The sequence below is a fragment of the Palaemon carinicauda genome, chromosome 25 (assembly GCF_036898095.1).
Source record: "Palaemon carinicauda isolate YSFRI2023 chromosome 25, ASM3689809v2, whole genome shotgun sequence".
Classification (NCBI taxonomy): Eukaryota; Metazoa; Arthropoda; class Malacostraca; order Decapoda; family Palaemonidae; genus Palaemon; species Palaemon carinicauda.
In genome coordinates, this window is record NC_090749.1 from 76,143,035 (window position 1) to 76,160,765 (window position 17,731).

Consider the following 17,731-nt stretch of genomic DNA (forward strand, 5'->3'; position numbering starts at 1 on the left):
TCATCCACGCGGATGCCTCCCTATCAGGTTGGGGAGATTATTCCCAACACAGGAAGGTTCAGGGCCTTTGGTCCACAATGTTCCAACAGTTCCACATAAATGTCCTAGAAGCCATGGAGGTCTTACTAACTCTAAAAACGTTTTTCCCCGGCCAAGAAGCAACACCTGAGACTAGTTCTCGACAACGAAGTTATAGTTCGTTATCTAAACAGAGGGGGCTCCAAGTCAGGCACTATCAACCATGTGACGGTAGCACTCTTTTCCCAAGCAGCCTCGAACCAATGGCACCTATCAGCTGTCCATCTGGCTGGAGTTCGGAACGTTGTGGCAGACATACTCTCAAGGGCGTCCCCGTTGGAATCAGAATGGTCACTAGACCGAAAATCGTTTCAGGTACCGGACCTCCAGGTAGACCTCTTCGCGACGGAGTCCAACCACAAACATAAATGTTATGTGGCCCCCAACCTGGACACTCGGGCTTACGCCACAGATGCCATGTCTCTGAACTGGAACACCTGGGAAAGGATTTATCTTTCCCACCGGTGAACCTATTGATGAAGATGCTGGACAAACTTCGAACCTTCAAAGGTCAAGTAGCCCTGGTGGGCCCCAATTGGCCCAAGAGCAATTGGTTTCCTCTTTTACTGCAGCTGAGTCTCCGCCCTCGCCAGATTCCCAACCCGGCTTTGACCCAAATAGTACAAACGCGCACTGTGTTCGTTTCCTCAAACATTTGGAACGCCCTAACTTTATGGACCTCATAAAGTTTGCGGCCCACAAAGGGGCTAACATAGATCCCCAGAATACTTTATTCTTAGAATCAGATAAAAGAGACTTCACTCTTCGTCAATATGACTCAGCGGTCAAAAAACTAGCAAAGTTTTTGAAGGATTCTAATGTTGTCTTTATGACATTAAACCTAACAGTTACCCTTTCCAGGCCCTTGTTTGAGTCAGGTTTGGCAGCTAACACTATTACTACCATTAAATCTGCCTTGAAGAAAATTTTCCTGGTCGGGTTTAATATAGATCTAACAGGCTCATTGCTAGCTTCAATCCCAAGAGCTTGTGCCAGACTGAAACCATCCATTCGTCCTAACTCGGTTTCCTGGTTTCTCAATGATGTCCTCAACTGGCGTCAGAAACCATTAACGACTCATGTGAGTATATACCCCTACTCAGAAAAACTCTATTCCTTGTGAGTTTAGCATCCGGCGCTAGAATTTCGGAATTAGAGGCCTTGTCAAGAGATCCAGGCCACATCGAGTTCCTTCCATCAGGAGAAGTCCTCCTCTCCCCAGACAAAGTCTTCTTGGCCATAAATGAAGACCCTCAGAACAGATGGTCCTCCTGGAAAATTATCCCGCTCCCTCACGATCCTTCCCTGTGCCCTGTTACCACTCTACAGTCCTTTCTATCAAGGACTTCCTATAAGACCTCAGGACCCTTGTTCATCAGAGAACAGGGAGGGACTATAACTTTAAAAATGATCAGACAACAGATTTTGTATTTTATCAAACAGGCTAATCCTGAGTCTTTCCCTCACGTCCATGACATACGGGCGGTAGCAACCTCAATAAATTTTTTCCATCACATGAACTTTGCAGTTCTTACTATATATACCGGGTGGAAATCCCCGTCAGTGGTCAGGCGGCACATCTTAAACATCTAGAGGCCCTTCAGCTCGCAACCGTAGCCGCAGGGAGCATGGTATCCCCCGAACAAATTAATTCCTAATTAATTCCTGAATGTACTATATCTTGCCATCTTCTTCCTCTTACCTGCCTCACTTACAGTTCCTACCTGAGTTCAGTTTGTTGTGTCACCCATGGGTGTCCCCATGTCTTAGATATTGTTTATCTCTATTATTAATTGTCATATTTACATTCTGCACTGCAACTCTTGATTAAATCACTGTCATGTTATGTTGATTTTAATTCGTTCCCTTATATTTACTGAAGTTTGGATTCGTTTCTCTGGTACTATTTCACTGGCCGGCACAGGTTGAGCCCAGAAAAGGCATTTTGACGAAGGAAAAATCTATTTCTGGGCGAGAGACCTGTGCCGCCCAGTGAACCCACCCTAGTTGTCCCCCCCTGATCAGACCCCAAACTTAGGGGTGCTATAAGGAGTGCTGGGCAAGCGTGGGTAGAGTTAGTAGTACTAGTCTGCGCGGCAGGGGAGGTTGAACTGCACCTCACTATTGAGGGATTTTGAAGAGGAGATATCTAAATGGTACGAGACCTCTGGTCTGTTTCACCCTAGATTATACCGACACCTATAGGTGAGCGAGCTGGTTCAACCTAGCATTCCTATACATTTTTTTTCTCTGGTAATATTTTAGCAGTTGTATTCCTTAGAAATGGTGCTATAGGAGCATTTCACTGGGTGGCACAGGTCTCTCGCCCAGAAATAGATTTTTCCTTCGTCAAAATCCCTTTTTCAATCAGCCATGTAAATATCATCACTTACATGTTTTTTCTGTGTTCTACACTATATCACATACAGTATTACAAAATGTAGTTGGAAATTCTTACATTATATTACAAAAAATTCTTACATTATATTACAAAAATTATAAAAAGATGATAATACTGAGATTTTTACTTTAAATAAATGAGTAATAGTTAACTAAAATCTAAAATAAAAATATTGGTCAGTTTGTGATTACATAAATTTTCTTTTGGCATTCAATGAAATATAAATGTAACTAATCGAAATATCTCCATTAATTTGTTTAATGATCTAATGGCATTACATCGTACGGGCGATCTATCTAAAACAACCCAGGCTAGTAGGAAGACAATCTTTGTCTCAGTAAGAATCTCAAACATGAAACATTTACTACAAGCAAAACTGATTATGAAAAAGATGAAGCTTTTAATCCTCAAAATGGTTAATCATTGTTCATGGTCTTTAAGCATTATATATGAAAAATCCAATTTATACTTCTTCCTATTCCAAACCAATTTAATTTCAATGACTCAAAAGTTTTTATACTTTATAAACTTATTGTTGTTGTCATATAACATTTGTTTCAAAATTTTGATGAACTTCAATAAGGTTCAGGTACACTATTCATCTTCAAAGTGACACCATGAAAAGATTTAAAAAACAATAAATATATTTATGGGAATATTCATAAACCATTACTATATCAGTAATCAGTCCCTTTAATATACTAGACACCCCAAATGCACAAAGAATTAAGTGTTTTTAATTTGATTTACAATAATCATAACTTTCAAAATTGTTATAAAAAGAAATTCATGAAATAAAATGCTTGTCAGATTGTCTTAGCCAAAGCAAGTGACACATGAAATATTTTAGGAATAAACCTTCTAATCCTCCCACTTCAGGTTTTATGACTATATGTATCCCATCAATGCTAGGTTAACATATCTTGATGCATGTCCACTGAATTATTAGAAAACACCAAGGGTATTTAACACATTATAGTCTTTATATAATATATAGCATTACAACTCAGAATCTTAATAAAAAAAAAAATTATTTCTATACTCGCCTGATGTTCAAATTGCTTCTTCTCTAGAATATTTTCCCATTTTCTTTCCTTTCAAAAGATACATGATGCAGTAAAGTAATTCAACAATCTAGTGGTTAATGGTAAGTAGCACACTAAGAGTTTCCCATTCTTCAGTATCGAAGTCGTATTCCCTATTTCTTGACATCACAAGTCAGTGAATAGGCAGATAGGTATGTATATGAATAAGGTGAGTAGTGTATAGAAATGAAAAAAAAAAAAATTAAAATTCTGTTTTTCTATGAACCTCCCCTGATGTTCATATTGCCGACTCTCAAACTCTATTGGAGGTGCGACACCAGTCATGAGAAATAGATAGGTCAAGAAAAATTGAAATGTATAACCTAATTAGAATTCTAGACACAATAGACCTAAAGTTAAATGCAAATCATCTAAAACTTTTGCTAATGAGGCTCCAAATTGTTTTTCCGATATTTTAAATATAAAAAAAGAAATAACTAAATTTCATTAAAATAAAAATTGGCCACAGCACCAGCCACTATAGAACCTAGAGGCCAATAATTTCTATAAGAAAGTCAGGATAACTCAAGATAATATCTATACACAGAAATCAAGATATGTTGCATAACTCCCAATGTCTAGAACCATAATATTCAAGGTTAAGATTTGGATCCAAACTTGGTGAGTTCATGAGCACAATCATTCAACAAGAAATGACACTTCCCCTTCAAAACAGGATGAATGGGCATTCTAAGCTCATGTAGTCAATTAGAAGTTCAACCTATAATATCCATAGTTACTTAAAAATATACTGAATGTCTCTTAACGGACAAGGACCCCAATTCTCAGAACAAATATGTACAACCAATTCTAATGCCCCCCCCCCTTTAGAAGTGTGAAAAAAATAAATTGTAACCAACTCTAAGTCTTAAAACAATTTAGCTCTGAATTAAGGCCAAAAAGACACAATCAACTTAAGCTTCCAAAGTCCACCTTAAAAGACAGTGCTTGCAGATTACAATGCATTTATCTTTTGAATCTATTAGTGAAAGTTTCCCAAAAATTCAAAACTGAACCATATTCCCAACCCGATAATTAGACCTGACCACAGACAACCAATCCTGACAGGGATAAATGTATCCGTTATCATATCTGAAAGTAAATATATAATACCAGATTCTCGAGTACCTGATTAAGCATTAATACATCCCATATAAAGGCTGAGATTGAAAATTCTTTTAAAAAAGAGCTCTTTAAATCTAAATTCTATTCATAAAAACTAACTTTAAAAGCTTTAACAATATAAACCTAGGTACTTATAGTTATTGATAAATTCTTGAACTGAAACTTAAAAATGAGCCAGCTGTTGTTTTTATATGTAATATGGTCAAGTGTCTTTTAAACTTACAGAGGAAAATCTCGAGTGTTGCGAAGACCTTCGATTTGAGAATGTTATTGAGAGCCCTCAGGAGATTAAGTGTAAAGTGGATGTGTCTGGGTGAACCACCTTTGAAATGGTCTAGCTGAGCCGATTGATTAGTGTAACAACCTTTTCTGGCACTTGAGAGCTGCTGATCTAGTTCTGTTGATCATTTTTCTTGTGCCCTGAACAGAGCTATGATGAGACATTGTGCTTCAAGGAAGTCTGAACTTTGTTGCACAACTGCTAGATCATGGTAAAAATAGGAAGCCGGAAATATATATAATTCTAGATTTTCCTGTAGCTAAAGGTATCTAATTTTTATGCTAAGGGATTAAAAACATGATAAATAAACACACCTATCATTGATTTTTCAAGAATATATAGTGTTCCTGGGTGGTCATCCAACCGAGTAGTGACAAGCCTCCTCGTTGTTTAACTTTGCTAATCTAATTGAAAAGTTTTTTTCCACATTGAAGGTGAAGTTGCAAACATGATGAGAAAACTTGGTGAAGGAGCAAACAGGAATATATACAGGTGACCCCTTCCATTGCTAAACTTCAAGACATTCTTATAATGTAGTGTCCAACAGCTTTGGAGTACTAAACTTGTTCTTCTTAGCTGAAGATTTTGTTTGTTAGCAAGTAATAGTAATAATAATAATAATAATAATAATAATAATAATGATAATAATAATAATAATAATGATTATAATAGTAATTTGAGCATGACACCAACTTCACAGAGCTCACACACTAAAGACTGTTTGCTTCCCTAACAAATCACACAGAGAATGCAGTAAAGGATCATAAAAAAAACAATTATTACATCCCATAACACATAGGGTTAAAAATAACTCTAGAGCCACAGACTTGCTTAAGTTTGGGCAACCCAGTAAGGACCTGCTTTACCAATTAGACTACCTTTCCACCTACATGACAGAAATAGCGTAATAATTATGCCTAAGGGAGTTCTCATCATTGAGTCAAATATCTTTCCATTGTATCTATTACAAGACCCACAAAGGCTGATACATCCTATCCACATAAGCATTACCTCATCTATCTGGAAATGGGAAGATGACCTTGTACTCCTTAGGTTTCAAATGTGGTCAAGTGATGACACATGTCTCAAGACACTGTCAAGGGCTGCCTTACCAACTCTGGTTAAACTAGTGAGAGAATGACACCCAGCCACTCAAACAAGATACAAACTGTTTTAGTGAATATTTATACAAAAAGAAAAACCCTTAGTCCAAGGGAATCATACGAGGCGTCACATTAACAACAAAACAATAATAGCTGTGTAAAGAACATTTATTTTACAAACGGAGGAATAAAATATTAAGATTAACATTTTGGCACATAAGGGATATGCAGAGGTTTAGAGGTACCTACTTTTATGAGAGTAGAGAAATAAGGATCCAGGTTACCAGCTCGGTCTCCAGCCTTGCAAAATCTAAGTCTTTAAAGAGTAACTAGAAATGCATGAGTGATAATTACACTTTAAAGGGGCACAAGTATATAATGAATTCAAGGTGCTACGAGAGGATCCTGAACCCGGGATAAACCGTGTAGAACTCTTAATGAATGGTATAATTAAAACTAAAAAATTACTCTCAATCTAGAACTAAATTAATTTCTGAGCAACTCAAAAAGGCATTAAATTACCAAAACTGTATAACAAAAACCAGTCTAATTAGGCTATAATAAAGACAAAGTTTTAGGAGTGGTAGTAGTGCCATCATTCCTTCTACTGTATATACCAGTCTAGCCTTCTTTGCTTAAATAAAGCCTTCTGAAATACTGGAATTAACTGCAAACAAAAGTATTGCAAAAAACACTCCCTCCACTATTTCTAACTGCAAACAGCCCTGACCTCATTAAGTTTTAAACCGTACATGAAGATTTTGTTTATTAGTTGTAATGATGGGCTCAATACATGGCATTATATTCTATAAGAAGGTTAGGTAATGGTTAGTCTTAACAAGTCAATGCACTTTGTCTTCAGACTTTGAAACTAAACTAAAGTAAAATTTTCAATCAAACAGATTTAATGAAACTTTAAACTAAGTGGTATTCTTAGTAAAAATTGTAACAACTTCATGACTCTTATTCACAAAAAAATCAAGGAATTGAGAGGAATATTATAGACACAGCTGTCTCTGAATACTTTGATAGAAAAGCTGCATGAGAATCTACCTTAAAAATGTAATAAGTTAGTTTTATCGTATGTTTTCTAGTCCACCAAGTCCTAACACTGATTTTGTTTACAACTGGCACTTTAGTGATGGAAATACGTTAAGGCTTATGGCCAAAGGGCATGAGGGCTAGATATGCCTATGCAACCGCACTTCGTGAGGGACTACTTTCCTTGGCTGTTATGAGAAGCGAACTGCAGTCATTTTGTTTCTAAATCAGAAGCTTTAAAGCTGAGCAGTGCATTCTCTCTGGTTTCATAAACACTTAACTCGAAACATATTTCGTGATAGGAACTATGATATAGCTTAGTCTTCAAAAGAGTTATTTAAAAGCCCCAAGCATAAATGTTAACCAATAGAGTAGAAACCTACCTTAAAATGCAATAACCAATTACTACAATCTGCAATGGAGAAACTAAAGAATGGGAAACTCTTAGTGTGCTATTTACCATTAACAGAAAAATTGTCTCATTACTTCACTTGGAGCAGGTATCTTTTGAAAAGAAATAATGGGAACAATTTTAACAAATTTTGGGGGTTAACATCCATAGAACAAAGTTTTAGAGACGAAGCAATATGATATCAGGGGAGGTTCACAGAAATAAATGGGATATGCCTCTGTAAGGCAAAAGGAATACGGATAAGTTAACAATAAGGTGTAGAGAGAATCTACATATATTTCCATGTGTGCAACTGATATCGATAACTGCAATCCAGAAGCCAAAGATTAATATCTATAAAGAAGGAAGACTAGATTGGCTGACCACATAATGAGACAGAATGAATGTTTTGCGATGATAATCTCTATACCATAATAATAAAGTAGATGCAAATACGATACCACCAATATTTAAATATGTACATAACAATCTTGGAAAATTCTCTAAACTTCAGCTTATGGTAGCGCCAGTTCCGTTGCATTGAAGGGAGGAATGACAAAATGACGACTCCTATTGCTTAGGAATAAAATTTCCTTGCCGTTCATACTGAACCTGTAAAAAAGTTGAATAATAAGTCAATAAAGAATGAAAGCTTATTTTTTGCTTTTTATCAAGTTTACAGTATAAGAGATGAAAAATATAAAAAATTTTAAGTAATTTTTATTTTTCCTAACATACTTACCGAGAACTACTTTCTTAGGAGTTACCTGTAATCTCCTCTCTACCGACCAGAGTTTTGTGTAGAATACCCTAAAACCCGTTTTCTATGGAGGGCTATCTCGGGCGTAAGAGAACGTGCCCCGAGGGTAGCTTTTGCGCTAGGTCGAGGTCCGCCTGGGTCGTGAGCGTCAGTAAGTTCTTCGGATGTTGCACAATACTCGCAAGGGCAGAGAAGCACTCGGGGAAGGAAGGGAGGGCCATTACCCCAAAGTAGTTCTCGGTAAGTATGTTAGGAAAAATAAAAATTACTTAAAATTTTTTATTTGTTCCAACACGAATACTTACCTCGAACTACTTTCTTAGGAGACTGACACTTTAGGAGGCAGGAGTGCCTTTTTGACCTTCAGACCCAGTAAGCGGAAGCCAAGAGGCCTAGGTATAAATGAAACATACTAGGAAAACGGACGATAGGGTAACTACACAAAGAGCTCACGTTAGTGTCTAAGTACTCACCCTTTGAAAAACTTCTTCTGATGTTGAATCCAGTAACGTAGTTGCGGAGAACGTGTTATCCAATGGTTACAAGAGGGTTATCTCCGATAAGGAGAGGGAAAAACGGGGAATAGGGTGAAGGGAACGAACCTGTGTCTCCCGGTTTGCTATCCACGATTGAGCCTGGGGCTTTTACCGTTAAATCACTTGAAGAGTGGAGATGACTGTTCCAATGGAGAACCCGTCTAAGGACTTTCTCGAGTAGTCCTTGAGGTAATGGGCAGTAAAGGTTGACTGGTTAGACCAGGTACCTGCCCAAAGGATCTGACCCACTGCCATGTTTTTCTCAAAGGCTAAGGACGTACTCAGACCCCTGATGTCATGGGGTTTGGGGACGCCTGGTAAGGCCAGAGCTTCTTCCCTGTAGGCCCTGGCAATAACTTGTCTCAACCAGAAGGAAATGGTGTTCTTGGATACCTGTTTCTTAGTAACACCCGTGGAGACGAAAAGGCTCTTGATGCCTGGCCGGAGATGAGCCGTCCTTTCAAGGTATTTTCTAATGGCACGGACCGGGCATAATTTCAAATCCTCAGCATTCCCCGTCCTAGGGATGGCTGGCAGAGAGAAACCTTCGAATTTAGGATCCCAGACAGCTGGATTCTGGGTCTTCGCCACAAAAGAAGGAACGAACTTTAAAGATATTTCCTTCCACCCCCTCGAATGAGAGACGTCATAAGACAGCCCATGGATCTCCCCTACTCTTTTAGCAGACGCCAAGGCTAGCAAAAAGACTGTCTTGAGAGTGAGATCCATGTCTACGATATCTTTCATTGGTTCGAAGGGGGGGGGCACTTAACATCTTCAGGACCCTAGCTAAGTCCCACTGAGGTACCCTAACTGCTTGTGGGGGGCAGGACTGCTCGAAGCTCCTGACAAGCATCGAGATGTGCCTAGAGGAACCCAGGTCAATGCCCTTCAGGAGAAAGACTTGACCCAAGGCGGCCCGTACTCCTTTTATGGCTGGGATTGACATTCCTATTTTGTCCCTGAGATATACCAGAAAATCCGCTATGTCTGGGACCGAGGCTTTGAGGGGTTTAATGTGCCTCGAAGCGCACCACTTCGTGAAGGAGGCCCACTTAGCTTGGTAGACCGCTGCCGACGACCTTCTCAGGTATAGCGACATCCTCTTACCAGTAGCTGATGAATACCCCTCCTTCTTCAGGAGTCGCTCGATAGTCTCCAAGCGTGAAGACGTAGAGACTGTGGGTTGTCGTGAAATCTGAGAAAATGCGGTTGTTTTAGAAGATCTGACCTGTCGGGGAGTGGCCACGGAGGTTGACTCACCAGGTCTTTTAGGTCTGCGAACCACTCTCTCTCCGGCCACCAGGGCGCTACTAAAGTCATCCTTAAGTTTCGGGCAGTCCTTACTCTGTTGAGTACTTGCCTTATCAACGTGAAGGGGGGAAAAGCGTACACGTCTAGGTTGTCCCACCTGTGCTGAAAGGCATCCTCCAAGGCTGCCTTCGGGTCTGGGACAGGAGAACAATACACGGGAAGTTGCGCGTTCACAGTTTGGTTGCAAAGAGGTCCATCACCGGGGAACCCCAACGTTGGATGATGAGCTTGGCTACTTCTGGAAGGAGGGACCATTCTGTCCCTACTATTTGACCCACCTTGCTGAGATCGTCGGCCAGCACATTCTTTTTCCCGGGAATGAACCTTGCTAATAACACAACCTGGTTCGTTTCTGCCCAATCTAGAATCTCTAGGGCGAGATCGCACAATTCCCTTGATTTCAAACCTCCTTGTTTCTTTATGTACGCTACCACTGTGGCGTTGTCGCACATCAATGCCACAGTGTTTCCCCTTAGTAGATCTACGAAGTGTAGGCAAGCTTTCTGGACTGCCTTCAACTCTAGGACATTGATGTGTAGGTTCTTTTCCCCATCCATCCAGGTCCCTCTCGCTGTCTCGTCGAGGAGATGGGCTCCCCATCCCTGGTTGGAGGCGTCTGTGAACAGAAGTAACTCGGGAGGGTCGTTCGCGAAGGGCATCCCCTTGAGCGAGTTCGATCGGCAATGCCACCATTCCAGGGAGGGCATTGTGTTTGGTAGGACTGGGATTAGTTCTTGTTGCGAGTCCAGTTGGCACCAGAGGTTCTTCAGGTTCCATTGGATGGCTCTGAGCCTGATTCTCCCCTGGGGAACCAGTTTTTCCAACGACACCAGATGCCCTATTAGTCTTTGCCAGTCCTTCGCTCTCCTGGGTTGCCCCGATAGGAACGGAAGAAGGATCTCCATCAGATTGCTAATTCTGTCTTCCGAAGAAAATGCTTTTCCCAGAAGGGTATCTAGTGTCATCCCCAAATAGGTCATTCTGGTGGAGGGGGATAGGTTCAATTTTTCCGTGTTGATCACGATACCCATATCCTTGCAAAACTGGAGAAGTTTTATTCCTTGCTCCTTCAAGAGGTCCTTCGAGGAGGAAAGAAGCAACCAGTCGTCCAGGTACTGGATGAGGCGAATGCCTCGTTCGTGAGCCCACACTGAAACTGTCGCGAAAACTCTCGTGAATACCTGGGGCGCTGTTGATAATCCGAAGCAAAGGGTCTTGAATTGCAGGATCTGGGTACCCCATTTCACCCGGAGAAACTTCCGACTCGAGGGGTGGACCGGAATTTGGAAGTAAGTGTCCTTGAGGTCTATGGTCATCATGTAATCTTTCTCCCTCAAGGACAGCAGGACTGACTTCGGAGTGTCCATTTTGAAGTCTGTCTTTCTTATGAATTTGTTGAGAGCCGACAGATCTATAACCGGCCTCCACCCCCGTCGCTTTTTCCACCAGGAACAGACGACTGTAGAAACCTGGACCTGGGTGTAGGATCTCTTCCATGGCACCCTTCTCTAACATGGAGGACACCTCCTCTTGAAGGGCGGCCCTCTTCAACGGATCCTTGGGTACCAGCCACTCCGACCGGATGGCCGGAATTAGAGGGGGGGTTCTGCTAAGAACGGTAACCTGTAGCCCTCCTTCAGTACGGACACTGTCCAGGGCTCTGCTCCGTGAGCTTTCCATGCTTGCCAATATAGTCTGAGGCATCCCCCAACCTGAGGCTTGGGCAGGGATAGGGGGCCTCCCACTCTATCTCCTCCTGGAGGAGCGGCCTGAACGGCCTCTCCTGGAGGCAGAATAACCTGTCCTAAAGGAGGCTGAAGCTGCTGGGGGTCCTCTACGGGGGGACTGAGGCGCTGAGGCCCAGGAGGAAGAAGGAGCTTCTCGCTTCGTCATGCTAGGAGAGGCCTGAGACGTCGAGGCACTGTCTGAGACTGACCTCTTGTAGGGCGGTCTCCTTACCGGCGTAGGCCTGGGCGTGTTTAATTCTTTCCTTTTAGACACTTTCTCCATGATCGCTTCCAAGTCCTTTAAGGGGAACAAGGAGTCACCCCACAAAGGAAGGCTCCTCATGGCCCGCGCCTCTCTGTCTGGGACCATTCGGGACACCTTCGTCAGGATGGTGTCTCTCTTGCGAAGCACCCAATTCGCTGTCAGGGCGAGGGACTGGTAAGTCAGGAACTTAAGAGTCTTGCCCCCGGAGGTGATAAGTTCCCTCAGGAGGCTTTGCTGTTCCGGGTCTGTAGGGTCAAAAGTAGCTTGCACCCCTACTAAAGTGGAAGCCCACCAGTCTAGCCAAGAGGAGACGTGTACCAGGTCCCTAGACATTTCCTCCATCATCGCAGCCTCTGATGGAGAAAAACAGACTGGGGCTGAAGAGGCTCTGTCCTCCGAGGCGCCCTGCCCATGAATGTTGAGAGAAGGTTCTACTTTGCAGGCTCCCGGCCGTTGTCCTTCTGGTACATAGACCTTGCCCTGCGTTTTGAGTCCCTGGAGCAACTTAGAAGAGCTCTGAGTCTTGGGGGCTTCGGCATTACCTGCCACCACTCTATCCACGTGCTCCTGTCCCAGGACGAGATCCCGGGCTACAGGAAGAGCCAGGGAGGTTTTTGGCTGGGCAGAGGCCTGCATCAACCGGATAAGGCTGGACCTCCAATAGTCCTCGTCGGTAGCTGCCGGTTCTTCGATCTTGTGATGCCTCTTGATTAGTCTAATTACAGTGATACCTCGGTACTCGACCATAATCCGTTCGAGATCCGTGTTCGACCTCCGATTTGTTCGAGTACCGAATTTTTTTTCCCCATAAGAAATAATGGTATATATTCTATTCCGTTCCCAAGCACTCGAACAGGCCCAAAATATTAATAAAACGTGTACCTAAACAACAATAATTATCTAAATGTGTATGAAATTGGTCAGAAAATCCTATAAAACAATTTTAAACCATTTACTGTACTAAAATAAAACAATTTTAAACCATTTTCTGTACTGTAGTGAACATACCTTTGAGCAGCGGTTCGATGGCATACAGGGATGGATGTGGAGAGGATGGAAGGGGGAGGTTACTGCTTGGAAGGAGAGTCCCCTTCCATGATGTGGCGGGGTAGTTCTCCTTCAGGAGTTGTTTCTCTCTCCAATGAAAGGGTGGGCAGATCTATTTCAGGGGTTTCTTCTCTTCTTTGTCTCTTCTTTGGAGGAGAAACAGGCTTTGATGTAGCAGCTTTCTTTTCTTTTGTGAAAAACTGGTCTATTGTTAATTGTTTCTTCCTCCTCTGCAGTATTCTTCGAAAATGATGAATACCTGTTCTATTACGAATACCTGTTCTATTACGAAACTTTTCAAACCAACCCCTGCTCGCTTTAAATGTAAATGAATCACTTTCACTGGTACTCGGACTTTTCTTCACTAATTCTTCATAGATATGCAACGCTTTTTCACAAATGAACGCTTCACTAACACTTTCCCCGGCCAACTGTTTTTCTTTAATAAATATTAAAAGCAACTTTTCCATCTCCTCAATCACTTGTGGCCTTTGCTTAGTTACCGCCGTAACTCCCGTTGCAACATTCGCCTTCTTAATCATTTCTTTATGCTTTAAAAACGTAGAAATGGTCGACTTCGCCATTCCGTATTCTACCGCTAAATCGGACACTCGTACACCATTCTCATATTTCGCTATAATTTCCTTCTTCAACTCGATCGTTGTTCGCACTGTTTTCCTCTTCTCCTTCCCCTTAACACTCATTACTTTCTTGGGACTCATTATGAAAGCTAAAAAAGCAATTAAAAGCACTGAAAATCACTAAATCACAACGAATGCTGATCGCGCGTTGTCTGAGTGACGCTCTCGAGAGAACTGATGCTTCCCGAACAAGCGAGAGTGGCCGAGATGGCGCGATCATCACAAAGCCCATGCGGTCGTCACGTGTTCGGCTGGTCGAGTACCGAATTTTTGGTCGAGGACCGCAGCAAAAATTTCTCGAAAATTTTGGTCGAACTCCGAATTGTTCGAGTATAGAGTCGTTCGACTACCGAGGTATCACTGTACTCTTCTATAGGCCGAGTCCTCCGTCAGGGAACCCTCTCTACCGTCGCCCGAAGCCTCGGCTTGAGCCCGGGGAGCCGGGTCACCGGGCACTCCCACCGGGCGCCTTGGTCCTGGCACAACAGGCACTCCCCTGCAGAGGTACTGGTCCTCCCCGGCGGAGGTCTCCGCACCAGGGGCAGGGGTTAGGACAGGCATCGCCGAACCGGCGAGGACTAGTGTCCGATCATGTTCCCTGGGGGACGAGGACGCGGATCCTGTGGGCTGACCCGACAGCGGGAACCGTTCCTTAAGGTCTGAGGGCCGCACCAGCTGGGCTGGTTCGGCCAGGCTGCCCGTAAGGAAGCCCGGTTCCCCCCGCTGGGCGGGGTGAACCGGAAGCTTCGCGGTCTTACGCCTGCCTGCAGAGGCCTTCTCGCGTTTCTCCCTGCGAGGGTCATAACCACGCTTGGAGGATGGTCTCCTTGGCGAGAGATCCCTGGACCGCCGGTCCGGGGAACACTGTATCTCCGACTTACGGGGTACGAAAAACCAATCGCCATCGGGTGACCTACTCCTCCTGTGTTTCCTTTGTGGAGAACGGGAGCGCCTCCTGCTGTACCTGGAACGTGATCTTGAGCGGGAACGCCTGCTCCTGGACCGCTCCCTCCAACGCTGATGTTTCCTCCTGGCTTCTTCTCCCGACGAGAAAGACTCCTTCGAAGAGCCCGACGTCTCTGTACCTACCATACGGCGGGCGGGAGCGGGGACCGCGGGGGACTTCGCGACTCGTTGTGTACCCGAGGTAGAGGGTTGCAGGAAGGCTTCAGGAACTTCCGTGAGAGGGGTTGGAAACGAGGGTTGCCGCCCAACACTAGGGAACCAGGAATGCAGGCCCTCTTCCATCCGCATAGGGGACCTACCTGGTGTCTTAGGAAGCTTCCATCCGAAGGTATCACTCCCTGCGGAACCTAACTTACCCAGGTTGTCGCCGCCTGCCGAAGAACCTGAAACACAGGCCCACGAAAGGAGCGAAGACACAGAAACAACGTTGCTACACCACAAGGGGTCATCAGAGGAAACGTGCCCCCCAAGCACAAGGGCTGAGTCTCCCGAGCTCCCTGACACAGCACTACCAGGTTCCTCACTAGCCCGAGAAGGCCCCGCAACCCCCACTTCACATTCACCAAACTCCTGGGGAAGAACGCTCGGTTCTTTCCCCACGAAGGACTTACCTCGTCCCCTACTCTGGGTAGGGGAAGGCGAGACAGAAGCCCCGTCGGACCGTTCACTGGGCGACCGTAGCGGCGAAGAAACACTAGCTTTCCTGGGTGAACGCTTCGACGATTTCTTCTTCTTCGTGCCGTAACGCACCCACTGAATATCACTCCAACCAACACACTCGAGGCACGTATCCGAAGACGAACAAACTTTGCCCCTACAGGAAGAGGAAAGGGAGTGAGGGTCCACTTCAGGTTTGGAGAGGAACGCTCCACACGATTTTCCAGCTCTAGGCCCAGGACAATGGCGGATCTGCTCCATAACGCACAAACACAAGACATAGGAACACAGGGAATCAAAGGAATACACTGGAGAAGCACAAGGAAGGGAAGTGAACACACAGGAACACAAGGGATAAGCACAAGTTACCACGCGGTAAACACGTGGGACACACGCGGCGCACACAAAGGGTCGAGAGAGAACGAGAGCGACGTGGTGACACGCCGCGACCAGAGAACTTACTGACGCTCACGACCCAGGCGGACCTCGACCTAGCGCAAAAGCTACCCTCGGGGCACGTTTTCTTATGCCCGAGATAGCCCTCCATAGAAAACGGGTTTTAGGGTATTCTACACAAAACTCTGGTCGGTAGAGAGGAGATTACAGGTAACTCCTAAGAAAGTAGTTCGAGGTAAGTATTCGTGTTGGAACAAAACTTGTTTCAGCATTAAATACAAATGAAATACTACAAATATTCTTATAAAAAATGAAATGGTTCATCTACTGAAGTTTCTCTTTGGGTAGAGACGAATTGTAAATTGTCTAAGTGAGGTGACAATACCATGTGTTCATAATAAATCAACTCTGTTTTAAACAACTTTGGTTAGAAGTGTTGCCCAACATTATCTATCCCTGAGAGTAGGGAGATTCAATATGAGAAATGAAAACTAAAAGAGAAATAATAAAAAAGGATATGATGGATATCACATTTCAAAACTTTAAAAAACACATCCTAATTGAATCACTAAAGATATATGTTCTCACAGTCTGCATATTTGAAGTGACTTACAAGGGTGAGCATTAGAAGGGAATCTAACCAGACTCTGATGTTTAATACTGCATCAAAATTATTCATTATAAAGGGAGAGATAAAACCCAAAGCAGCTGAAAGCTTATCAGATGAAAAGTATTTGACAAAAAACATCCAACATAGCTAGGAGCCAAAAAACATGGTTTAGAGCGCACAGCCAATCCGTGCTTACTCAATGCCATGTGCGACTGCTCGAGGTCAAAGTCCTTTAACATTTATCTATTATAAAAGTATCTCAAGACCACTCAATAACCTTTATTGTTTATGGTAAGGTTGGCTGGTTTGGATTAACCAGCCTTCAGTAAGAATGGGCATTTATATAGACAGACCCCATGTGTCGTAAATTGTCGAAGAGAACCACCTACTCCAACATCTATCCTGGGTCTTGCCAAAAATTGCTCTTGATTAAAGGGTAAAATTCATGAAAATAAAGTAGCTGGATAGCCTATAAAGAACGAGAACAAAATCAATGAAAAGAAAAAGGAAGTAAACAACACAGCTGGGAAAAATTTTCTAATGTCTATGAAACATTCTGTAAGTCACACAAAGAATACCATACGCTGTACTTTCCTGACAAGTTGTTAAGAATAAAATAATGTTTATGCTGTATATATTCCATATCAATAGGACAAGAGCACCATTTTACATTTTTAAAATGATCCTTCCAGTAATCATATGATCAAAGTAATCAATAGTATAGTTTTCATTCTCAGTGGCAGTAGAACAGCATATTCCTTTCAATTAAGCACACAAAACGCTTACCTCAAAATTCCTCGGTGAACTCCCTTCGGTGGTGACTGCTCTTCATAGAAGAGACCAAAGCACTTACAAAGGAGTTTCATTCCACCAAACCCTGAGATATCTAATTCCTTGTAGGGCACCACGAGAACAGAAGCCCTGTAAGATGAGCATAGAATTAACACCACAATTACTTTTACTAAAATCTCATAGCATTTCAATCAAGAGCCCATAAGATGGAATAAATTAGAGAAACTTATTGGTAATCCACCTCCATAAAAGAAAAATGCTACATAAACTTGGATAACTAACCAATGTAAAACTTTTCCGGTTTCTTTTGGTTCCCAGACTCTAAACATATTACATCTTGGATATTAAAACTATTTTCTTGCAGGGAATATTAATTATTGCTTAATTTTCTTTCCAAATACTGACCATGTAAGGAACTTGGTGATATTTTTTTCCATAAAACACTATTCAATGTAAATTCTTTCTGATGCAATCCAGACACAATATCAATCCATATTGCAAAACTGTGGCATTGGA

At 42.8% G+C, this 17,731-nt stretch overlaps 1 protein-coding gene across 3 annotated transcripts in view; it reads right to left on the reverse strand.

The window, feature by feature from the left end:
* Positions 1-2,387: 2,387 nt before the first annotated feature.
* LOC137618661 (protein O-linked-mannose beta-1,2-N-acetylglucosaminyltransferase 1-like) overlaps positions 2,388-17,731 on the reverse strand; it is a 370,898-nt gene continuing 355,554 nt past the window's right edge. For all 3 annotated transcript variants that reach the window (XM_068348795.1, XM_068348793.1, XM_068348794.1), the window contains exons 13-14: positions 17,210-17,344; positions 2,388-8,116 (exon numbers count right to left, since the gene is read on the reverse strand). In XM_068348795.1, coding sequence (XP_068204896.1) covers positions 8,020-8,116; positions 17,210-17,344 — 232 coding nt within the window. In that variant the 3' untranslated portion in view covers positions 2,388-8,019. The remainder of the gene's footprint in view (positions 8,117-17,209; positions 17,345-17,731) is intronic.